Genomic DNA, 26,123 nt, shown 5'->3' with positions numbered 1-26,123 from the left:
ACAAAAGAAACATATTTTCATTTTCTCTGTACTATTTATTAAATAAGTCCAAAATAACCAAGATATTTTACTTTGAAAATTTAAGAATTGATTTTTCGCTTAAATTTTAAGGTACCACTGGATGTCCTCTGGTTGCTTTTTCTTGTAATATATTATTTTTTTTTAATTTTTAGTTAAAAAAAATTAATGGGAATTAATCTGGAATCGAAATACACTATCTCTAAAAATATTTGCACTTATTTACGACTCACCCTGTATAGAAGTACCACAGTATACGAATTAATAATTAATTAACTAAATATAAAAAAACATATTTTTTTAAAATTATTTATATGTATTTGAAAGACTCTGTAACATTATTAATAATGGTACTCATGTATTTTATAAATCACTAATCTGTTTGTTTATTGACAATTTTAGTAGAAATATTATCTTTGCTATAGATCTACGTATTTTTTGGTGCTAACAAGTAACAATTTCAATAAAATCCCATATAAATGAATAATAACTATAACTGTAATTATCACATTTAAACGAACTCTGTGTAAATGGTCCCATCAGTGAACTTAATTGACTGTATCATCACAAAGAATAAATATATAATGAGGGATTTGAGTATATAACACTATATTTTATACGCGCTATATACTAAAACATCGATTTTTATCTATTTTCGCCATGAATTCAACAATCTTTTCAGTCATATTATTATTAGTTTTGAATGCATTAGGTATATTTATTAAAAAGTTATGTATAATCTTTTTAATGTGATTTTTTTTAAGAACTGGTTGTTGGTCAGGTCCAAACTAGACCATATAGTTGCGTACTGCCCTCTGCATGTCGAGACAGCGGAAACATTATTGATCCTAGAATTCTGAGTCCAAATGGTGGTATTTTTCCATCGGCAGGTGTGTCCAGTGGTGTTGGTAGTACTGGACCAGGAACTGGACCACCAGGAAATTTTCCTGGTAGTGGAAACCCTGTGGTAAGCTTAAATAAATAGTATACTCTTAATAATAATACATGTATTAAGTATTAGTCAAATTCATATTTCTAAAAAAATGTTATAACTTTTTTTAAAGTAACAAAATTCAAAATTTTAATTCAACTTTTTATTTTTAAATGGTTTTCTCGCTATTTTTTACTTTATTTGAGAGAAAATGATATTTTGAATAGAATACCATATCATATGTCAACTTATGACATTTTTGCTTGAAAAACAGTATTTTATTTTTCAATCTAGAGTGCCATGGATGTGTTAACTAATTTTTAATCAAAGAACCTTGGGAAAAGATGGCTCAATCATATTTTTAATCATAACTCAATTTTTTTTCAAAAGAAATTAGGGTGGATCATTTGGAAAAGCATATTTGGGAAAATAATTTTCTAACGAATAATTTGTTACCACATGCTTGGTATTTAGAGTTAAATTGGCTTTATAAACAAAGCCATTGTACTCTAGATTGAAATTTAAACTACATATTATTTTTTTAAGAAAAAATGTCAAAAGTTGACATATGATGCGTAATTCTACACAGAATGCAATTTTCTATCAAATAAAATAAAAATTACCGAAACTACCGTTTAAAAGCAAAAGTTTTAGTAATTTCCGTTGAAACAGGAAATTACCGAAAATAATTGAATACGTCAATCCAATCCTGATTTATATCCTATACTAACATACCAAATCTCGTTTTTTTATCTGAAAAAATAAAAAAGTTATAGGGAGTGAGCCACTTTTGAAAAACACCCGGTATAGACATTTAAAAACATGAAACGAACTCATTGACTCTCTTTTCAGGTGAGTATTGTGACTCCAGGTCAGCAGCAAACTGACTGCCCTGCGGGGTATGTGAGATGTACCAACGTAATTTGTGGCACTCCAACCGTACAGCCTAGTCCACAGGACGGATTTGCCACGCCCAATGCTTTTCCTTGGCAAGCATTTTTACGTAACAACAACAATCTCAATTTTCGGAATGGGTATGCTGGTGGAGGCGTTTTGATCGATCAGTACCATGTCCTGACTGCAGCCCACAAAATAACAAATTTGTAAGTTTGTCATTTAACTGCTAACGTGCAGTCTGGTATTGTAGAGATTGTAAATAGTTATTCCATGGTGTCTCCCTTTCTTGAGTTATAATTCATCATACAGTCTCAGAGGACATTGACAAAAGCCAGTATCTGAAACAGGTTTGAATCAGTCGTACCAAAGTTTATGGCACGAATGGTTGTCGTTTCGGCGCACTCTGTGATGAGGTGAACCACGATTCGCCGTTGTTTTTTGGTTTCAATCTACTGACGTGTTCATTGAGGAGACAGTGTCCTGATAAAAAAAAACTGTAACAATCCAAAGAATGTTCTTACTTTCTTTTTCTTCTAGTGCGAATCCATTAATGGATCTTTGCGATAACATTTTCCATATGTTAATTCTACTACACATTCTAACATTCCTCAGCCAAGACATTTTCTTTCTTCCGATGCCCTCCGGCCTTCGATCTTGCCTTCGATTAACAGATGCAAGAATTGATATTAGGTATGCGGTATTTTTCTTCTTAATCAATTCAAACAATTCGCGCTGTTTGCTGACACGTCTCAGAACTTCCTCATTTGTTAACCTAGCCGTCCAAGGTATCTTCAGAATTCTGCGATATACCTACATCTCGAAAGCCTCTAATTTATTAATGGCAGCTGCTTTCAATGTCCAACCTTCCATACCATAAAGGAGCACCGACCACACGTAACACTTTACGAATCTTAATCTGAGGTTAAGGTGAAAATCAGAACAGACAAGTATTTTTCGGAACCTCAAGAATGCCTGCCGATCTTGTTCGATGCGACATTTAATTTCCTTGTCTGATGTCCAATCTTCGGAGAGCCAGATGCCCAAGTACTTAAATTTATCTACCCTTTCTATGGGCCTTGTATTAAATGTTATAATGGAGTTTTTAATCACATCTGGATTTCTGGATATTATTATAAATTTAGTTTTCTTGATGTTTATGTTTAAACCCATTGCTTTACTCTGTCCTCCTACCTTGTTGACCAGTTGTTGTAGATCGTGTATATTATCTGCAATCAAGACCGTATCGTCGGCGTAGCGGATGTTATTAATCCACACTCCGTTAACTTTGACTCCCATTTCCACGTCCTCTAGAGCCTCTTGGAAAATAGCCTCTAAGTACAAATTGAATAGGAGTGGAGACAGCACGCAACCCTGTCGCACCCTCCTTCTAACTTGTATGGGATTGGACATGGTATTGGCCAATTTTATTTATGCTGTTTGGTTCCAGTACAAGTTTCCGATGCATTGTATGTCTTTTTGGTCTATATCAAGCCTTTTGAGTAGCTGCATTAATTTGTGGTGTTGCACGCGATCGAATGCCTTTTCATAGACTATGAAACACAGGCACACACCCTTTCTCTGATCGTATCAGTTCTGGACAAGCACCTGTGTTGCAACTATCGCTTCCCTTGTACCTAACCCTTGCCTGAACTTACTTTAATCAAGAAAAATTTTGAGATTTCTCTCGATCGTAAGTCTTGAGAAATTTGTTCGAGTGTCTTTTCTCCGTTGGAGTATTCCCATTCCAGGATACGGATGGAGTCTTCCAGGTTCTTGAGCTCTGCTTTAAGTAGCTTTCCACTTGGGAAGCAGAACGGTTCTGGACCAGTTAGTGGAGTGTTCGCTCCTTTTCCACCTAGATCGTTTGCTTTTCCATTACCTTCTATCCATTGGTGGTGTAGCACACAAAGTAGAAGGGCTCTATTTTATTTGCATAATTTGTTAAGTTTCTCTAGACATTCTTGGACCCACTTAGAAATGATGGTTAGTGAGTTGATCGCTCTTAAGGCTGCTTGACTATCGGATTAGATGGCTATTTATAGTTTCCGATAGTTCCTATCTAAGATAAATTGTACGCATCTTTCAATAGCGTAGATTTCTGCCTGAAAGATGCTGGGCTTCTATCCCTGTTTCTGCTTTAGTTTTGTAAGCATCAGTATACAACGTTATGTGTCTTTTTACTGCTGAGCAAACGATTCTCTCTTACAATTCTTTTTCTTGCTCAATAATACAGTGAGACTTTTCTCAAAGTTACTGGTGTACCAAGCTCCTGAGCTAGACAATTCTCCTAGAACTGTTTTCGTGAATGACCATTCTAATCATGTCACAGTAGGATATCTAGAGAATGTGCAGTGGTGTTAGGCCTAGAACGACCTCCACTGCTGTTGTTGAGGTTCTCATGGATCCTGTGATGCATGGCGATCCTGTGATATTATGCGGGGTTTACACGAGTCGATTTTCGCCGTGCGGCAAGTTGCTTCGACAACGCCTTGCCAAAGCCGCATAGCTTCCCCATTTACACAGTCCACTGAAATCCTAAGCGACTCAGCCTATATTTTTTTGAAAATGTTAAGCAGAGCAGGTGCTTTATGTGCTTGCATTAAAATAATTAGTGAATTAATTGCTCAGGAATTTCTTAAAGAGCAAAGAAAGAAGAAAAGGAAAACATTACACCAGCTTTGACTTTCATGCGGCGAGAAATCGACTAGAACTGAAGCATTTTCACAGTCGATTTTAGTCACCCGTTCTTGCGTCCAATGATCGCGTGGCAAATGTCGGATGGTATCCTACTTTGGCGGTTGCGATTTTAGTCACTTAATGTATAGTCGATTTGATATTTACAAGAACGATTTTCGCTGAAGGGCCTAATCGTGCGGCGAAAATCATCCCGTGTAAACCCCGCATTAGAGAACATACGATTCGACTAACTACCAATTTGAGAATAATATTGAAAACAATGTTTACTTCCTACAATATACCTACTTATACCTACTTATAATCTTTATCTTTATTAATAAATATCTGACATGTCTATTTAGTATTTAAGAGGTACGCTCTGTAAAGTTGAACATTATTTAATTACGAGATAGTAAAATCTCTCCACTAACACATAAAACGAACTGGGGCACATACCGTACTCTATGTTCCTTCAAGAATCTAGCTTCATTTAAAAGCAAATTCTCTGCCGTATTATTTGTACTGAATGAATGAATGATCGTCCTTAACACAGTCCATTAAAAATGTACCCTCTCTTTCTTAATTCATTAGATTTTATTAAAAATAATATTGAAAACATTGTCTGTCTGTCAATACCGAGTTGAAATTAAAAGCATACACTCAAGTTTACAGTTCTTTGAAACTTCTAAGTTAACCTAAAAAAGATACAGCCGTTTATACCGCAAGAAACGTATATTTTGACACTTTCAAGGGAATCAACATTTATAGGGTGTTTTGTAAGTGATACTATGTTAAACTTGATTTTCGTGCATCCGTTATCCGATGATACGATAGTGATACGGTTTTAAATTTATTGGTTCAATTTAAAGACTTCGATTGGTTAGAAAATTACGCACTTTTTAAATCTATTTCATTTTCACGCCTCCGTTCATCGGATGTACGATTTGCTTGTGATTGGTGTCATTTTATATTTTCATTTCCATAATGATTTCGCTGTTATAGTTATAGTCTAAGAGCCAGCAACGTTTTCGAGAGATAATTTTAAGAAAACTGGTTCTTTAATATGTATTTGGTTATACTCTCCTGAACAGAATGTGGACCGTTTGGCTCCGGTAGACCTTGCGTTCACTACTGCGCATCATATCTGTATTCGACATCTGTTCACTACTACGCATCACAAATTTGCCCTGTATTTCAGGAACTAAGGAGGCTAGGACAAACATATGTGTAGCATATTTAGTTTCATAAAAATGTAGCAAAGTAATGTGAAAATGGCATCATTGTATCTCTACTATAAACGAGAAATCCCATAAAACACACGAAAATGGGATATCCTGTACGGATGTGATGTGCAGAAGTGAATCGCAGTAGTCTACGGTGCAGCCAGACGGCCCGCACTTTGGTTAATTAAGCATAGCAAAAGATATATTAAAGAACCAGCTTTCTTAAAATTCTCGTTTTCCCGACGTTGCTAGCTCTTGTACTATTATATTTTTATTAAGGTTAGATTAAATTTGTCAAAAAAGTGTCAAAACGTCCGTTACCGTACGATCTTTCTCCGTTGACGGGCTGGAGTAAAAAATTTACGGATGAAAAGTGGCGCGAAAACGCTATGACCAATCAGAGAGCCATCGGACCATCGGCATTAGTGTTTTCGGAACCGGAAATTTCGGTACCGCGCCTATTAGGAACCGGGATTTCCCGTTTTTTCAATACTTTCGGTACTGACTAATTTTTGTTCAATGGTGGTGCTGTTCATCAATTAGAAATCAAGGGATGGTTTTTCAAAGTAAAATGGATATAAAATTGAGATTTTCAATGAAAATAATATCAAATTATTAAGTCATGAGAAAGTAAACAAGAACACAAGCGAAAAAAAAATGATAACACTTAGGTAGCTTAAAAATTACATCATACAACATCAACCAACCTCGATACCAACTTAAATTTGAAAAAAAAATTATACATTTTCAATTAAACATGCAAATGCCTATAAAAATATAACACAAAAAAATATAACTAATACATTTAGCAATATTATACTAAATAATAAAATAACATATTTAAACTTCAATAACTGCTAATAAACATTATAGAAACTTCAGAAGTAAGAACAGTAAGGGATGGCATCACTACTTATTTAGAAGAGTTTGATTTCGACCGCTAGAAAGTATCAAAAGACCTTCGTACGTAACAAAAAATATGTTCTTAATTATTATTACAGAGTCCCGAAAGTACCGAAAGAACCGGGAATTCCCGTTACTAATCGGCATCGTATCAACGAATAAGGGACGCATAAAAATCAAGTTTTATACTACTTATTTGTAATTAAATTATTAAAAATAATTTAATTGCATATATCTACCGAATTTCAGAGTATCTTAAGAGTGCTATTTTGGATATTGCGGGGGCGTTTGACAATATACCACATTAGGTGGTCAGGCGATCTCTAGAAACAAGAGGGGTGAACAGAACTATTATTCGCTGGTTTTGGGAAATGCTGTCAACACGAACAGCAGAGGCTCAGATGGGCACCAAAACTGTAGCTGTTAAAACAACGCAAGGAACTCCACAAGGTGGAGTAACCTCCCCTTTGCTGTGGAGCTTGGTGGTGGATGAACTACTAGATGAATTAACTCTAGCGGGAATACACTGCATTGGGTATGCAGATGACATAGTCATGATCGCTCGGGGTAACATGAAGGCACCTTGTGTGATATTATCCAAAGAGGACTCCGTATCACTGAGAGATGGTGTAGGACTGTCGGGCTGAGTATCAACTCAGACAAAACCGCGATAGTGCCATTCACCAGAAGGCGAAGTCTGAAAAACTTGAAAAGAATCCAACTAGATGGAAAGGAAATACTGCCAACACAGGAAGTTGAATACCTGAGAATAACCCTGGACAGTAAACTCCTGTGGAACAGGCATATTAAGAACACTACCAGCAAAGCCATAAAGGCTCTCATGATATGCAGAAGACTGGCCGGAAATAGATGGGGCTGCTCCCCTAACATTTTGCGCTGGATGTATACCATGATAGTAAGACCCATGATTACTTATGAAGCAGTTGCCTGGTTCACAAAACTAGAGCAACGGACGGCAAGGCTAAACCTATGCAAAGTCCAGAGACTAGCATGTGTTTGCATCACAGGAGCCATGAGAACCTGTCCAACAGCAGCAATGGAGGTCATTCTAGATCTAACACCACTGCACATTGTTATTGGTAGATATGCCAATGCGACAATGATTAGAATGGTCACTAACGGAATTAGTACTGGGAGAATTGTCAGATCAGGGGCTTGGAACACCCTCAAAAAGGAAATACCACTCCTGCAACTCCCAGTGGACGATATGCCAAGAACGTACAACTTTGACAAACATGTCAATGTAGTATTGAGCAATAAGAAGGATTGGAAGAGCGAAACGCTTGCCCAGCAGTTAAAAGACCATACCATAACTTGGTATACTGATGCTTCCAAAACCAATACGGGAACAGGGATCGGAGTGTTTGCGCCGAGAGCTAATTACTCCGAACCAATGGGCACTTACCCTAGTATCCTACAGGCAGAAATCTACGCTATCGAGAGATGCGTACAACTTATCTTAGATAGGAACTATCGGAAACAAGAAATAGCCATCTTATCTGATAGTCAAGCAGCGTTAAAGGCGATCAACTCAGTATCAATCGATTTGAAATTGGTCAAAGAATGCATAGAGAAGCTGAATAAATTAGGCAAAGAAAACAAAGTCCTCCTACACTGGGTGCCTGCTCACCAAGGGATAGAAGGCAATGAAAAAGCAAATAATCTAGCTAGGAAAGGAGCGAACACTCCACTAACTGGACCAGAACCGTTCTGCTTTCCAAGTGGTAACCAACTCAAGGCGGAACTCAAGAACTTGGAAGATTCTATCCGCAACCTGGAATGGAAATCTTGCAATGGTCTAAGACACTCGAAGAAGTTTCTGAGGGCTTATGATCAATAAAAATCACAGATCTTCCTGGGTCTGAGTAAGAACAATCTTCGGATTGTCACGGGGTTTTTAACAGGACACTGTCTCCTCAATGAACACCTCAGTAGATTGAAACTAAGAAGAAACGGCGAATGCAGATTCTGTGGGGAAGATGGGGAAACACCAGTACACCTCATCACTGAGTGCGCCGAGAGGACAACCATTCGTGCCATGAATTTTGGTACGACTGATATTGGAGATGGAGAACTACCCTCTATAAAACCGTCCCAGATACTGGCTTTTGTCAAAGCCCTGGGACTGTATGATGAGTTATGATTCAAGAAAGGGGGACACAATGGATCTGTAAGGTCGAAGTGATTAACCCCCCTCCCACTCATTCTAAATTCTAATTCTAAGAGTGCTATTTTAACAAAGCCTTGAATGGAAAGTGCAATGCGTTCTGGAGCATTTCATTAAAATAATTTAGTTAGACAGAAAGGTTACGGAATTGCGACAAAGTGGAAGCGCTAGCAAGCTTTCATATTGTTGTTCTGCGAACAAAATAGCTTTTTCTGCTTTTTTTAACTATGCCACTTTTTTTTTGCGCTGCGCCATTTGCGTTTGAAAAATATACGACATTAGTGCTTTTTGAGATCAGATTTCTGCATGCGAAAAAACAGCGTTCAGAAAATAAAAGAAGATACCGAATATTTACCGAGCATGAATCATATTTTTTGATGTTCACGTGTATGTGTTAGACAATCAGACTTATTTAGTATACAAGGTGTCCCCAATATTGCGTGGAAATAGAACTACTGCGTATTTTTGGAACCAAAATAAGTTCATTCAATTCAATTTACCTCTATACAAGTGCTTTATTTGTCTGCTAGAGGACATTTTTTCAATAACACATTTTTTCAAATATTTTAAGAACCGTTATTCCGATTTGAATGAGATTTTGGGTGAATATGTTTTGCTTAACAGACAAACGAACCTAACAGATAAACGAAGCACTTTTTTACAGAGGTAGATTGTGTCCAATGAACTTATTTTGATTCCAAAAATACGTAGTAGTTTTATGTCCACGGAATATTGGGACACCCTGTATACAGGGTAGTCCGAACTGTATTCCGGAAACTTCGGCAGCATGTTCTGCAGATAAAAATAATTAAAAAAGTTCTTATAAATGTATGTCCTAAAATCCTTAGTTTCGGAGATACAGGGTGTAAAAGTTTCACTTTTATTTCGATTTTTTCAAAATAATTTCTGAAGTAACGTCAATATTTGGATGAAAATTGGTGTCTCAAGTTTTTTGACATGAGAAATTTGATTTTGATGTCAATATGACTCGTACTGGTAGAGGGCGCCACCTACATGTGTTTTAACTGTTTTGAAGCGTAATAACTTTTTGTCCGTACCTGTATAAAACTACCGAGGGAAAAATATACATCTTTGTGACTTTTTACGTAAAAAATATCTCTTTGTAAAAGTGGCTACGAGCAACCGTTCTCAAGATATTTAGAATGGAAATAGACAATACATTATTGACGAAAAATAAACACGTTGAGTAGATAGTTATCTCACTGAAATAATGAATTTGGGAAATTTTAATTTTTTTAAATTAATCATAAATTTGTCTGCAAAAAAATGATGACAAAACAGTTTCTGTTGAACTTCTGGTACAAAAACTTTCAAATTTATGATGTCAGTCTAATAACTATTTAGTCAACATATGTTTAATTTATGTCAACGATGACAGGTATTGATAATTTCGATTCCAAATATCTCGAAACTCAATACTCGTAGCTATTTTTACCAAGAGACATTTACAGTTGAGGGTTGGAACCTTTGGTGTTAAACAGCAAAATAAAAACACTAAATCACCACAATACACCAAAACACTTTTACTTTTACACTGGACGCGCGTTTCGCTAACCATGTTAGCATCATCAGCAGATGATTATAAACTAAAGAACAATCTACAAGTTGAGCGTTTATATACTCGCCCAGTGGGCACCGAGTGGGCGTGGCAAAAACTAGCCAACCGAGTCAGAGCCAACTGAGCGTAACAGTTTCCGCCACTAGAGTAGTAGGAACAAAGAACTTGAAGGAATTGGACCGTTGTCTCTGTTCATACTATCTTTACATTTATTAATTCTGATGCTTTCATATGCATCTAATTGCCTGTAAGAGACATTTCTTACGTAAAAAACGTCGTAATTGTACATTTTTTTACTCGGTAGTTTTATATAGGTACGGACGAGAAGTTATTACTCTTCAAACCAGTTAAAAAATATGTAGGTGGCGCCTTCTACTAGTAGGAGTCATATTGACATCAAAATCAAATTTCTCATGTCAAAAAACTCCCAGAACCCAATTTTCATCCAAATATTGACGTCACTGTAGAAATTATTTGGAAAAAATCGAAATAAAAATGAAACTGCTACACCCTCTATCTCCGAAACTAAGCATTTTAGGACATACTTATAATAAAAATAATATAATTATTATTACTATTAAAATAATATATATATTATTATACTTATAATAAATAATATTTTTTCTCCCGTAAAAAATACAAAAACTTAAAACTCTCTGTCCTAAATAATAAACAAGAATATTTTATTTTTAAGTCCTTGAAAATATATAGTTTTTGCTCGGTATTTCTATCATTTATCACGATATTTCGGTATTCTGTTCAATTTTATATTGGAAATTATTTTGATTTTTCGAGTACCCTTAGGGCTTGAAGAGTTTTGCTGTTGTTAAATGCCGAATTATTTTATCTATTTATAAAAAAAACTGTAGGTGGCTGCGTTCACAAAATACTCTCAGTTCTTTTTGATTTGCGTCATTAAATTTTAACAAAGAACTTCGAAAACCGTATTTTTTTTTCGTTACAGTTTTAATTGTTAATTTGTTTGTCGACTTTTACAAAAGAAAAATAAAATAATTTTAGAAAAATGCTTATTCTAATAAAGAAAAAGCATCTGTAGAAATTATACAGGGTGTACATGAGTAAGTGAATTTAAATTTCGTGCTGGGGATTCATGTGGTAGCTCTGCTGTAAAAAATGTCAAGTTGCAGCATTTATTTATTTATTTCTTGACATTGTCATTCGTTTTGACACTTTAGTTTTGTCATAGCTTAAGGAAAAGAGTAGTTGCACTCTCGCAAATATTTTCTGCCAGTTTTTGCAATCTGTCGAATATCGGTAGATTCCAAAGTGTTTCAGTTGAATTCCGTCCGTCGAGCTGCGAGGTTCGAGCATTGCGTCCCAGCACAGAGACGGATTGACAAAAAATAAGTGCCTTACCGTGTGCTGCTATTAATTGTAGTAATAATTCAAAAAATTGTTCTTTGAGTTTTTTTTTAGATTTCCATCGGATGTAAATCGGCAAGCTGATAGTACCTAATTATCAATAAACATTTAATTATATTTGTTTATTTTAGAAGCTGAGATATTATGTAAATAATTAAAAGTTATTATTTTTTTAGCATGTGGGCATTTATTCATATGTTTCAAGGTTTATAAAGGGGCGTATTTTAAAATATTTTATTATATTTAAGCGTATCCTAAAATATTTTGTTATATACAGGGTGTCACAAAAAAATTATGGTAAAGTTAGTTTTTTAATTATTTTACATCATTCTATATAGGGTATTTTTTATGGCGTCGCGTCACCAAAATCGGAATATTTAAAATGGTATATCTCAATTTTTTTAAATGCAACATTCTGTATAATATCTTTCTGTCAGATGCAGAATTAAAAAGTGAACATTTTTTTTTATTTAAAGTGTTTCTAAATTTTTAGAAACCTAACCTAACGGTTTCGCAGATATTCGCAGTATTATATTACATATGGCTCTTTCAACAGTAATTTTTTATCAAAGCCACCTAATATGATCTGTGTCTAATATTTTATCGTTGAAAATCCCATATATGTAATGAAATACAGAAAATATTTGCAAAACGGCTAAAAATTTAAGAACGCTTTAAATACAAAAAATGTTCACCTGTCAAAAATTCTACATCTGAAAGAAAAATAATATACAAGGTGTTGCATTTAAAAAAAAATGAGATACAACAATTTAAATTTTACGATTTTGGTAACGCCATAAAAATACCCTGTATACGATAAGGTATATTTTTCTACACGAATTTATTCTGGTATCCTTCATATTTAAGAAAACATAGCTAAGTATTAATAAAGTTATATTCACTCTAGTTTTTTACCACTTTTCGTATACCGGGTGTTGCATCGTCGAGCGGGACATAGGAAATCCCATGTAAATTTTAATGGGGTCAATTATTGACTTCCCTAATTATTTTAGAGAATAATTCTATATAGGTTTATTGAAGAGCACTAAAACCCACATTCAAAAGAATAACTTTAGATATTTTTGATTAGCCCGTTTACGAGTTATCGCCGATTTCTTTTTAAATATTTCTCCTTTCTTATGGCCCTGTATTTACTTATGAGCACCAGTCAAGGTAAAAGATAACTGTCAAATGAAGTTGTCATTTCAGAAATTTATCTATTTAGTGCTTTATTATTATTATTAAAAACTCATACCTACATCGAAAATATTAGCCATAAATTACACTACCGAAGAAAAAGTATTGATGATTAAATGGTATTATCAAGGAAATAGTTATCAAAAGGTGTCGGACATGTTTGCTGCTCTGTATCCGAATAGACCGATACCTGGAAAATCTACAATCGCAAGGAATATTCAGAGATTTGAGACCAAAGGTGCCCTAATAAATAACTGCAGATGTGAAGCAAGGCAGGAACAAAGAGAAGATGCAAGAAATGATTGTATTGCACCGACTTGGAAGTTTTATTGTGCGTGGAAGAGAATGATGGAAAGAACAGCACAAGGAAACTTGAGGATGAAATAGGAATATATCACACTACAGCGATTCGAATTTTGAAACGACATAAATACTATTCCTTCAAATATGAAAAGCACCAAGAGCTACGAGATGGGGACGAAATACGGTGGCAGGCGTTTTGTTTTGATATGATGGAAAGAGCAAACACGGATAGGGAATTTTTAAAAAACATACGTTTCACTGACGAATGCACGTTTACCTTAAATAATGAACCCAATGTTCAAAATTATCGATATTGGAACAAAGAAAACCAACACAGTTTTGTCGAAACAAGGACGCAATATAAAGTAAATGTTTGGGCAGGGATATTCGGACACAATATTGGCCATTATTTCTTACGCGAAATTTAAATGCAGAATATTATTTGGAACTACTCGAAAATCATATTTTACCTGCTTTACATGATGCCGCTAGGGCAAATCAAGAAGTTTGGTACCAAATGGATGGCTGCCCAGCACATAGTACCCTGACTGTTCGGGAATATTTAGACAATAGTTTTAACGGAAACGTTATTGGCCTAAATCATACAGTAAATTGGCCAGCAAGGTCTCCTGATATTTCGCCAAATGATTTCTTTCTCTGGGGCCATTTAAATAACAGGATATACAAGGATAAAAAATACCCATATCTAGACGAGTTAAAAAATGCTATTTCTGCCGAATGCAATAGATTTTCAATTTACCAACTAGCGAATGTAAGAAGAATATTTTATGATCGCCTGGGTTATTGTCTAGTAGTCGATGGAGGAATATTTGAACATCTTCTTAAATCCTAAAGTTCTGACAATTTAATAGTACCAAAATTAATAAGTTATTGAATATTGTAATAATACTATAATTAACCTTGTAATTGATTACTGTATTTTACTTTATTTCATATTAATTTGTATTTATAAATACATCTTTAAGATTTTCGATGTAGGAATGAGTTTTCAATATTAATAAAGCACTAAATAGATAAATTTCTGAAATGACAACTTCATTTGACAGTTATCTTTCACCTTGACTGGTGCTCATAAGTAAATACAGGGCCATAAGAAAGGAGAAATATTTAAAAAGAAATCGGAGTTAACTCGTAAACGGGCTAATCAAAAATATCTAAAGTTATTCTTTTGAATGTGAGTTTTAGTGCTCTTCAATAAACTTAAATAGAATTATTCTCTAAAATAGTTAGGGAAGTCAATAATTGACCCCATTAAAATTTACATGGGATTTCCTATGTCCCGTCCGACGATGCAACACCCGGTATAATGTTTTTAACCAAAGTTTTAGTAAATAAGAAATAGAATGGTAACACCGCAGTGTGCTTTAAATAAAGACAGTATACTATATGCAGAATTTTATGCCGAATCCAATTATATACAGAAAATTAAACTTGTTTTAAATTAAAAAAGTGTTGTAGAAAATCTCTGAAATAGATAATAATATAAAAATATGTCGTTATATATTTTTTCCGCATTTCTTCCCATCAGAAGATTTTTAGATACAGAAGAATTGTTACCTACACTAATATTCTGTTTTCAAGCAGGTTTTTACTCGATGATCAATTTTTTTATTTTATTTTGTGAACTCACATTTTCCTAAATACATATCTGTGGAACTATGGCGAGTGCCACGACTATACCAAACTATACATTGCCTAGTTAATAGACCACGACTATACACCTACGTCAGTGGTCACGGGAGGCGAGAACAAAGTCATATAAACTGGCAGAAAAAGAACAAAAGATTTGACAAGGAGTAAAACTACTAGTTTCCTTATACTATGGTTTTGTTTTACGAGTTTTTGGTTTAAATAAATAGTGTTGTGATACTTTAAGCTTAAAAATGTTTTACTAGCAGACCTTGCAGTCGAACATTGTTCTTTTTAGAACCCCTTTTAGTGCGAAATTATACAAGATTTAATAGCCGTAAAAAACTCATCGCGACTTTATTAAAATATTTTGAACGGGAAAGCGGTAGTAATGGCCCTTTATGTCCCTTGAGTGCTGTTAAGAAGGTGAGTTTTGTTGATGTAAATAATAACTGTTTATATATTTATAATTGATTTATTTTTGTTTTCTAAAATATTTTGATTAAAAGAAAATATATAAAAGTGGGCAACGCTGTGCCGGCTAAGCTTAATCACGTGAATAAAAGTTTATTTGGTATGAACTGTATTAAGGTACATTCAGGCTGAGAGCGTTGAGCGTCGCGTCCGCGTGTCGAAATAGAATCAATTCACTTAACTTAAATTAGACCGTTCAGGCAGACAGCGTCGTACATTGGTTTAGGGTATATGGTTATACGGTATTAATTCAATAACTTCGAAATGACAAATGATATTCGAATCATATCTGGTATACTTAATAAGAGGTTTAAGTACTTTATTTTAGATATATATTTAATTTATACTTTGTTTTCAAATGTCAAATATTGACACAGTCACTTTTTTCTTATAAAACATCCTGTACATATATTTATATTTGAAAATGCAAATTTTATGATTTGAAATGGTGATCATCTGTCAATATATGACATTTAACAGTAGTCTTAAATGGCGAAAAGTAGTCAAAAGTGGCAAAAATTGTTGTGTCGATATAGTAATGCTTGCGTCAAATTATATAGCCAGTATTACTACATAATATTATATGAATATTAAAAAGTTAGCAAGTTTGAGAGTATGATATAGGGTGAACAATCACTACAAATTTAAAATAACAATGAGCAATGATTGCAAATTTACTCTGGCAAACGTTTTTGTTATTTCTACGTCAGGTGGATAGCAAAGTTTTTTTGATGATAAAATACGCTCATACGATGGGAAACTGTCACTTCCTAATTCTATTGCTGATTGCTTAAGAATACCGTAATTATGTTTTGATAACGAGGTATCAACCATCAAGGCCAAAGCTGTCTCTGGATGGTATGAAATAACCTCATTTTGTCCTGTAATTTTCTTGGATGCAGCTATTATTAATTTATATGAAACATTGTCTAAAATGTCCTTGATTTTTGCACGTTAGGTCCGTTCTGAGCAATCTTCAAAGCGTTTTTCAGGTCGACCGACTTGCGCAGAAGAGTATGAGGGTTCTTCATCTGTGAATGTACCGTGCATCTACCACGTGTTCCAGCCACTTACTATATCTGGTATAAAACGTTTTTTTGTGCGATTAGATTCTTGCCACCATTTATTAAAATGTGGTAAAAATATTTGACCTAAATACTTCTTTATAACATCGAGCTGGTCGAGAGTAAGTTGCTCGGTAATTTTATTCTTTCCCCAATTTGTGTTAAATTCCGGCCATTTTCTAAAATTATTTCTACTAACTCGCGGTTTGAACACTCGAAACTCCATTTTGTGACAAACAACAAGAAACTAAAGTGGGGTCCAAAAATGTATTCAAAATACTCAACCTTATTCAACCTTACCACTTATCTTCGATACATAAACAAGAGCGGCAGGTGACGGCAGCTAAATTTAAATGATACTATTTAAGTAAAGTCTAAATAATATTTTTATGCTTGATACGTCACGGAGAATGTTGGAGCAAGCTAGTTATACCTTTCTGAACTTGAAAAAACCCCAACAATATGAATAACCATACTATTTGAAAAATTATAGTAGAAGAAATAGAAAAGGATAGCCTTGACAAAACTTCTGAGCACATTATACTTGAACTAACTCAGGAAAAATACTTAAATTCGATTACCCCCCACTTGAATAATACTAATTGACTCATATTACGAGCGTTTATTTCTAAGTAAAGTGGATAGTATTGTGTGTCCGAGTTTAAAAGTATATGGTAGATAGTGGATTCGTTTTTTGAAGGCAAAAATCTTTCAAACGTATTAGTATAAATATATAAACTTAAAAAATGTAACATATAATTTTTTTTCTGAAACTTCGGAAAATAGGGTTTCTGCCGCTCTCAGACCACTGTGCGTCGCGTTTGGCGTTGCGCTAGCGTCCGCTGAGCGTCGGGGTTCGAGTTCAATGGGGCGGACACAACGCAAACGCGACGCGACGCTCGAGCTCTCAGCCTGAATGTACCTTTATACACACTCACTAAAAACATTGTTATATTAAAAGAATCTGCCTCTTTTTGCAAAATAGCGGGTAACCGAATAGCTTTCAAACTAGCCAGTTAGTTTGTAAACTATAAATTCTTTTGGTTAATGCCAGGTATTTATATTAATGTTTTCACATTAACCAGTTATTTTAGTTAATTTGTATACTAAATTTCATTGTTTGGTTTTGTACGCTTTAGGACGAGTATAAGTGTGAGTCTTGGAGTATACAACACGTCATTTGTGAACACCCAAACATCACAAGTGCAACAGGCTTGGATTCACAGTAACTACAACCAGACTTACTTGAAAAATGACGTGGCCATATTGAGACTGGCCACTCCGGTCAATTTGGGAGGAAATGTTCTGCCCATATGTCTACCCCAAGCTGGGAGAAGTTTTATAGGCTCCCCAAGGTAATTCTAAAATAAAATTGAATTAATTCTAATATTTTTATGCTGCCTTTTGTATAAATGTAGAAAATGTAAAGTCTATCTAAGGAGAGGTGACATGCCAGTCACAGTTGTTTTGGTTTGGTTTGGTGGTTTGGTAAACTCAAAGTTTAATTGATATGAAATATCGTACGTAATCGAGGGCGCGATTTTTAATTTCATTGTTGCCAACCATGGACATATTCGGCGCCGTGCTAACTAACTGGAATTTAAATATCGCGCTGGGGTTTCAGGTGGTATCTCTGCTGTAAGAAATGTCAAGTTGCCTCATTTATTTATTTATATCCTGACATTGTCATTTGTTTTGACACTTTAATTTTGTATTACGATTTTTTGGTTGAAATAAATAGTGTTGTGATATTTTAAGCTTAAAAATGTTTACTAGCAGACTTTAGAGCGAAGTGGTACAAGATAGCTTAATATATAGCTGTAAAAAACTCATCGCAACTATATGCTGTTAAGAAGGTGAATTTTGTTGATGTAAAAAATAACTCTCTCTCTCTTCAGTCCTGACCCCCATTAGGGAGTATAGTGGTCAGCGTAACATAATGGATGATTTTTCTGCATGCGCCTCTGTCTTTTGCAGAGAGAAACTAATAACTAAAGTGAGAGGGCTTGTGGAATAGGACATTTCGTAGACAAGTTTATTTTGTCACCGCGCATACCAGACGCGCATAGCGTTTAGACGGTCAAAAAAGGAAGTTTTCAACTTTGCGAGTTAAACATTTGACAGGATTAATTAGATTGTCAGTAGCTTTTTCTATTTCTTAGCTCTAGAAGGAGATAACTAAAATCTGTTGATAATCGGAGTAATAAATTGTTTTTAACTGAATGTGCCTGTTCTTTTAGCTTGTCAGAAGAGAAGATTATTGTCATTATTGATTATTTCAGATTCCACGATTATTCGGCATTTTTGTAATTTTTGTTTTGTAGACAAAACGTTTCCTTTAAAGGTAAGTTTTATCTCGGTAATTATTTTAACATACCTAATAGTAATAGTGAGTGCACATAATAATCGTACATTGCTAATTTAATTTTTTTAATTTAAAACATCACATTTTTTTCTGATATCTATGGAACGACTAGGTATTATACCTAGTATTATTTCCAGTAATACAAATTATTTTCTTCAACTGCTAGGTTCTTGTTATAGAATAAAGACTATCAAAAGCATTGAATATCTACGGGATACCTACTGATACTCTGTGCGAGCTCCCAACCGTGCTTCCCTGTTCACTCCCAACCAAGTTAGATAAAAAAGATATTGAAGATTGCAGCCTTGAGTTGGAGTATGGCAAAGAGTATGGAGTTAAATAAATTATTATGTTCCTACACAGTATTTTATTTATAGGTTTTAATGCTTTAAAGTCTAATAATAAATTTTCGTTGTCAACAAAATAATCTAAAAAAACTACGAAGATTTCTTATTATAAACTTGAAAGATTAAGATTCGGTTCAAATATACAAATTTTAAAATTTTGGCGCCAGTATATAGGTATGAATGCTATACTATATATGCTATATCGATAATGCGCTCATAGTTCGGGTTAGACGCCAAAGGCCGCGCCACTGACACAGTCTTCAAAAATTAACGTTGATCTGTCTCTCTCACTTTAGTTATTAGTGTTCTCTCTGGTCTTTTGTCAACTCGATGACATCGTGCATCGGCTTGCTACAGCTAGTCGTGATCTGGTCTATCCATCGAGTTGGAGATCGGCCACGTGGTCTACGTCCCTCCACCTTGCCTTGAATTATGAATCTTTCCATATTTTCCGGACTTTTCCTCATTATATGTCCAAAATATTTTAATTGTTTTAGTCGGATTTTACAGGAAACCCTGTTAGTAATATTAAGTTCATTTAAAATGGAAACGTTTATAAGGCGTTCAGTCCATGGGAAATAACTCTTTATATATTTATAATAAAAAAATAACTGTTTATATATTTATAATAAAAAAATAACTGTTTATATATTTATAATAAAAAAATAACTGTTTATATATTTATAATTAATTTATTTTTCTTTCCTAAAATATTTTGATTAAGAGAATATACAGGGTGGTCCGAATTGTATTCCGGAAACTTCGGGAGCATATTCTGCAGATAAAAAGAAGTAAAAAACTTCTTATAAATGTATGTCCTAAAATGCTTAGTTTCGGAGATACAGGGTGTAGAAGTTTCATTTTTATTTCGATTTTTTTCAAATAATTTCTGCAGTAACGTCAGTATTTGGATGAAAATTGGTGTCTGTTAGTTTTTTGACATGAGAAATTTGATTTTGATGTCATTATGACTCCTATTTGTAGAGGGCGCCACCTACATGTGTTTTAACTGTTTTGAAGGGAAATAACATTTTGTCCGTACCTGTATAGAACTGCTGAGTAAAAAAAAGTACATTTTCGCATTTTTTTACGTAAAAAATGTCTCTTGGTAAAAATCGTTACGAGCAACCCTTCTCGAGATATTTAGAATGGGAATAGTCAATACATGTCATTATTGACAAAAAATAAACATGTTAAGTAGATAGTTATTTGACTAAAAAGATAAATTTGGAAAATTTTTATTCTTTTAAATTACTCATAAAATTTTCTTCGAAAAAATGATGATTGATGATGGTTTGGCACAAACACATTTCAAATTTATGATTTCCGTCTATTAACTAATGTTTAATTTATGTCAATGAAGCCAGGTATTGATAATTTCGATTTTAAATATCTAGAGAACTATTACTCATAGCGATTTTTACTAAGAGATCTTTTTTACGTTAAAAAAGTCGTAAATGTATATTTTTTTACTTAGTAGTTTTATACAGGTACGGACAAAAAGTTATTACTCTTCAAACCAGTTAAAAATATGTGGGTGGCGCCCTCTACAAGTAGGAGTTATATTGACATCAAAAACGAATTTCTCATATCAAAAAACTCCCAGACACCAAATTTCATCCAAATATTGATGTTACTTCAGAAATTATTTGGAAAAAATTGAAATAAAAATGAAACTTCTACACCCTGTATCTCCGAAGCTAAGCATTTTAGGACATATATTTATAAGAACTTTTTTACTTATTTTTATCTGCAAAATATGCTGCTGAAGTTTCCGGAATACAGTTCGGACCACCCTGTATATATAAGTGAAGTAATAAATTTTCTTTTTCCTAATAGTTTTGAAGAAAATAAAAATAAATATTTAGGATGCTATAATATAAAAATAAAGACGTCTTTATATGCAAGACCTTAAGAGTCTTTAAGTATCTCATAAAATTTACTACCGTAGAAACCTTTAGGTTTATACCACAATAAAACGATAGGTTTAGATTTATTTTAAATATATGGGCATCTCTAATCGGGAAGTGTGTGTACAATAAATAATGCCCCCCTGCATTTTTGTGTGAGATTCATTCCTACACGAGTCTGTGAAACAAACAGTAAAAAATCTATTTTTTTTCTTAAATGCCACTGTATTTTGATTCAACGGTACGGCTCACAGTAAAAGCGGATTTTTTTAAGAGAATTCTCGAAAGAAGTACCTACCTACAAAAGAATCTAGTACCATAAACACACGTTTAAAAGATAAACTAACCGTATACATTGATTTGTTTGATCCGACACTTTGCAATCAAAATGTAAACAAATCGTTTATTTATCTACAGTTTGACTTGACCATTATTATGTTTGACTTGACAGATTTAATACAATCCTTAGACTGACTAATGAATCCAAGGACATATAACACCCGAGACCAAATTGTTACCATGGCTCCAAACAGTGCCGTGGCCATATATTTTTCTTCACTTAGCTGCTTGAAGGGATATTTATATTTTTGATAAATGTTTTAACTACGCCTATGATGTAGGCGATGGTATCATACTAATTAATTACGAAAAAAAACCTATTAAAATGTTAACAAAAGGTACAAAACTAGTATCGACGATTAGCACATATCAAGTACGTATAGTATCAGAAAAGTACTTACCATATTCAATAAGAAAACGCTAAAAAGGTGGAGTGGACTGTTTATTTACTTATGAAAAGCAACTCCTGGCTCTTTCTTATCAATGCGGCTTTTACACTTGAAAGCTGAACACATCACCATTGTAATAAAGTTTAAACAAAGTTTATTACACACAACAAATTATTAAAAATCGCTAAAATTGTCGCTGTTGATGAGGTGGTGACTCATCTGTAGGCTCCAATATGATGGCGTCTAAAGGACGGTCCACACTTGCTATATAACACTGCTATATAGCAAAGTTATATAACATGTTACATATTTTTTAGTTATATTTAGCAAATTTCGATGCTATATAACTTGCTAGATGTTATCCATTTGTAGTCGGTAAAGATCAAAAGATGTTGTGCAACATTGCTATTGTAACATGAAACAATGCGTCCACACTTGCTAAATTTCTAGTTTAGCCGCTCATATTTTCAGGGACGTGCGCGACAGAATCTTAGTGTGGTGAGCTGATATTGGTTTGTTTAGGTTAACTGTTCTTGGGTTTGTTTATTTACTGGTCAATAATACCGTATGATCGAAATAAAAACTGCGTCCCGTCGGCCTCCCGTCCAGTTGGCTTGGACATGACGATCGATGACATTCCCCATATAATTTTCCATATAAAATGACAGCGATTTTTATTTCATAGTATGTATTTGGAAACAGAAAAAGTTGAGAAAAAATGCGTAATCTAATAGGCCAGTTCCAGCGGGAACAAAAGAAATGCAAATCAGGAACTGCATGGTTTAGATGAAGTGGATAATTCAAAATGGTTTGCTTTTGCTTTTACAGTACCTCTGTCCGTTCTGTAGCTACGGGGTATCCGTGAGAGGGGAAACGATATTCTCTCGATGTTTTTCGTAAAAAATAGACGACGCGTCCCATCAATAAAAATTCGACAAATTTGCAAGTAGCCAATAAAATGAGTGGGCGGAGCGATTTGCGGTGACGCACTCGTCAAATCGACGTATAGAATATATTGCTGTTTATTTAAATGTTTTTTGTCCGCATTCCTTTCATAGACACAGATCCAGGAGACTAGACGTACTGTAAATTATTAATGTTTTTAAAAGACAGACGACACCACGAGAAACAGCCGAGGCAAGTATTGAAAAGATAAGCCAATTGAGTTCAATTGTATCTAGATCTTGCTGGTAGGCTATGGCGGACTCAAAACCGATTTTTTTCTCGACTTTCTTTCCCTTAGTTCAAAAAATAATTAAAGCAACTCCTGGCTCTTTCTTATCAATGCGGCTTTTACACTTGAAAGCTGAACACATCACCATTGTAATAAAGTTTAAACAAAGTTCATTACACAAAACAAATTATTAAAAATCGCTAAAATTGTCGCTGTTGACGAGGTGGTGACTCATCCGTAGGCTCCAATATGATGGCGTCTAACGTAACAAATTCTGCTGCAGCCCGTATATGGGCATTACATGTCCTTAGTGTGCAAGGCATTGGCGTAGTTTCAGGTTCATATAGAAAGAAAATGTGTAAATAAATAGGTATATTTTTTATGCTAAAAGGAAAAGGAGAATATCTTTATAATATATTGGAATAGGTACTATAATCAGTCGTTAATACACTTTTTTTAATAAATAAATGACGACCTGGCATTTTATTGTTTACATCTGGTTTGTATATCTTGCACACCTTCCTTTTGTAAAGTATATATTGTCTATTTTTATTATTTTTGTTGCGTTTATTATTGGGATTACATATGTAAGCTTGAATATATTTTTATTTTTCTAGTTCCTCTTGTATAGTGTCTGGTTGGGGTCAGACAAGTTTTCAAACAAATGATGCTCCAACCCAAACTCTGAAACAAGTCCATGTGCCTATTGTTACCAATCAGCAATGCACGACGTCCTACAACAACGTTTTAGGATCAGTCAATACGGCAGCTTATTTGGACTTTCCCAATGAGATCTGTGCTGGGGGACAAGCCCAACAGGATGCTTGCACGGTAATACACTCACTATTAATAAATACACTAATTTAACTATGAGATAATTAGAGTAAACTTAAAAAACAGTAAATACAACTCAGCAGCAGTTACAATTCCTTTTTTATTCCAATACTCTCCAATACTGATTTATTTCGCTGCATCATTATGTTTGCGTTATCTGCTGACGACGTGGCCGGTTGGCTGTCAGCAATGCAGTTCCACGGATAGGGGTCGATATTAAGTAGTATCTGCATCCATCAGTACCGGCACCATAGATGCATATCCTACCAGGGGCGGCTTAACCATAAGGTCAAATGGTCAATGCCCCCCCCCCCCAAAAAAAAATCAGAAGAAAATTAGGAAAAACCTATTTATATTATACCGTATGATCGAATAAAAACGGCGTCAACGATGGCTATGAAATGAAGATCGCTCTCGTCATTTTATATGTAAAATTATATGGGAAATGTCATCGATCGTCATTTCCAAGCCAACTGGACGCCGTTTTTTTTCGATCATACGGTACTTTTTGTAACATAAAAAAATATAAGATAAAGATATTTTAAACTATTCCCAAAAACCATCAATTTTTGCAATTTTCGCTTCAAAACGTTTTATTTTACCCATTTTCTCTATTGCCGGTCAAAATTTCACTTTGTTCTTCGTTCCCGCTATGTTTTGCACGTATTAAAGTCCAAATGCCGCGGCTAGTAACGCCAACAAGGTAAGGTATACTACGTATAGAAAATATAACGGGTTAAGGTGCGATAGATTTAGTTTATATTGGCCATTGACCGCGTCATTCATAAAAGGATTTCAGTCGTTGGAAAAATTTCGCCGTTTGGGCAGTTTGGGTGTTTATAACAACTCAAATTATAAAACAACCTCGGTTTTTGTATCGTTTATCGACTATAATGTTTGGTTTAGTCAATATAAAGCAATATTTAAATTTTTAATATCGAAAGAAATCTCATCTAGTTTGAGGTGTAGCGCGAAATTAGTGTAGGTAATAATTCATAATTTTCTGGTTATGGATAAATGATGAACTGTGGTTGACTGATTCTGGAATAGATATTTTAAAATAGACAACATGGTGTTTAGTTTGTGAAATAGTGCGGTTAAAAGAAAACAATTGCTTAAATTTCGAAAAACGTGTAGAGAAAGAACGCCGCATTGACTTAAAATATAAAAAAATGTGAAATAAAACTTTTGGATTTGTGTATGTGTATATATGCATTTATATTTTTGTGTGTTACATTATTATTTATGTGTATTTTAAATCCTACCGTGGAAAATTTGTGTAAAGAACATTGTCTCGATTTTTAGTGAAATTGCAAATGTAAGGGAGGTTTCATTTTAACAGAATTTATATTTATTTTTAGATTTATTTTCCTTTAACTAAAAAAAAGTACCTTGTAAGAAACCAATTAAATTTGGGCGCATCCAAAAACTAGTTGAGCGCGTCCAGATTATAGTCCTAAAAAAATCGGCGCCATATTTTTAGATATTGACCTCCCTACAATAATAACCACGAGCCGCCACTGTATCCTACCGATGCCACAGATTATATCCATGCGGACCTACCCATCTCTACTGTGTAGTGATCTAGTGCCAAATCTGCAAATTTTTCCCCAATTTATTTGTTTTAGTTTTCTATTAATCGGCTTTGTTCATAAAGCTACTTTTTGTTAATATAATAAGATATTTGATACGCTTCATGATAATGATGTTTATTTCACAGCAAGATGGTGGTTCGCCTTTAGTTTGTGCTGACAGTGGTACTCAGTACACCCTAGCTGGATTGGTCCTTTGGGGTAAGAACTGCGGTCAAGCTGGTGTATATGGTGTTTACCTCAATGTACCGCAGTACGCAAATTGGATTCAGTGTGTCGTTCAGTGTATACAGAATACACAAAATTGTAACAGCTGTCCGGCATACAGATTCCTGTAGAAAATTTGTGGAAGAAATATATTTATTTTATTTATTTTGTATCGTTTATTATGGTAGGTTAAAATTATTATCTGTAATATTTTTATTTAAATAAATTATTCTTTAGAAATATTTGATTTTTGATTTACCATATGATCAAAATTAAAGATTAAAAAAGAATAGAATGTTTACATCAGGCACACAAATCTATTTCCAAAAACATATTTTTTTTTAAACGTCACAAAACACAAACTAAGATATGTGTCTAATTCAACGAGTGTAACCATAGTTTCTCGATATAACGGGTGCGTCTCAAAAGAGGCTCACCCCTATAACTTTTTTATTTTGTCAGACAAAAAATCGTGATTTG

At 34.1% G+C, this 26,123-nt stretch overlaps 1 protein-coding gene across 1 annotated transcript; it reads left to right on the top strand.

Annotated features, from left to right (window-relative positions):
• Positions 1-468: 468 nt before the first annotated feature.
• On the top strand, positions 469-25,822 carry LOC115881430 (tryptase gamma-like). Its single transcript, XM_030898903.1, has 6 exons — positions 469-730; positions 783-985; positions 1,802-2,052; positions 17,626-17,841; positions 23,628-23,841; positions 25,565-25,822. Exons 1-6 carry the CDS (start codon positions 679-681, stop codon positions 25,772-25,774), a joined length of 1,146 nt encoding a protein of 381 aa, XP_030754763.1. The 5' UTR covers positions 469-678; the 3' UTR covers positions 25,775-25,822.
• The last annotated feature ends 301 nt before the right edge of the window (positions 25,823-26,123 follow it).

The sequence above is a fragment of the Sitophilus oryzae genome, unplaced genomic scaffold (assembly GCF_002938485.1).
Source record: "Sitophilus oryzae breed Bouriz unplaced genomic scaffold, Soryzae_2.0 scaffold_1720_pilon_pilon, whole genome shotgun sequence".
NCBI lineage: Eukaryota > Metazoa > Arthropoda > Insecta > Coleoptera > Curculionidae > Sitophilus > Sitophilus oryzae.
Note: the sequence above shows the minus strand (reverse complement) of the source record. Positions and strands in the feature narration are given on the sequence as shown.

What these genes read in the sequence shown, in the direction of transcription:
- LOC115881430 (XM_030898903.1), top strand. Translation starts at nt 679, where the DNA reads ATGAATTCAACAATCTTTTCAGTCATATTATTATTAGTTTTGAATGCA. An exon ending in ATTAGTTTTGAATGCATTAG is followed by an intron (nt 731 to 782) that starts GTATATTTATTA and finishes ATTTTTTTTAAG; the next exon opens with AACTGGTTGTTGGTCAGGTC. An exon ending in CCCAACAGGATGCTTGCACG is followed by an intron (nt 23,842 to 25,564) that starts GTAATACACTCA and finishes TTTATTTCACAG; the next exon opens with CAAGATGGTGGTTCGCCTTT.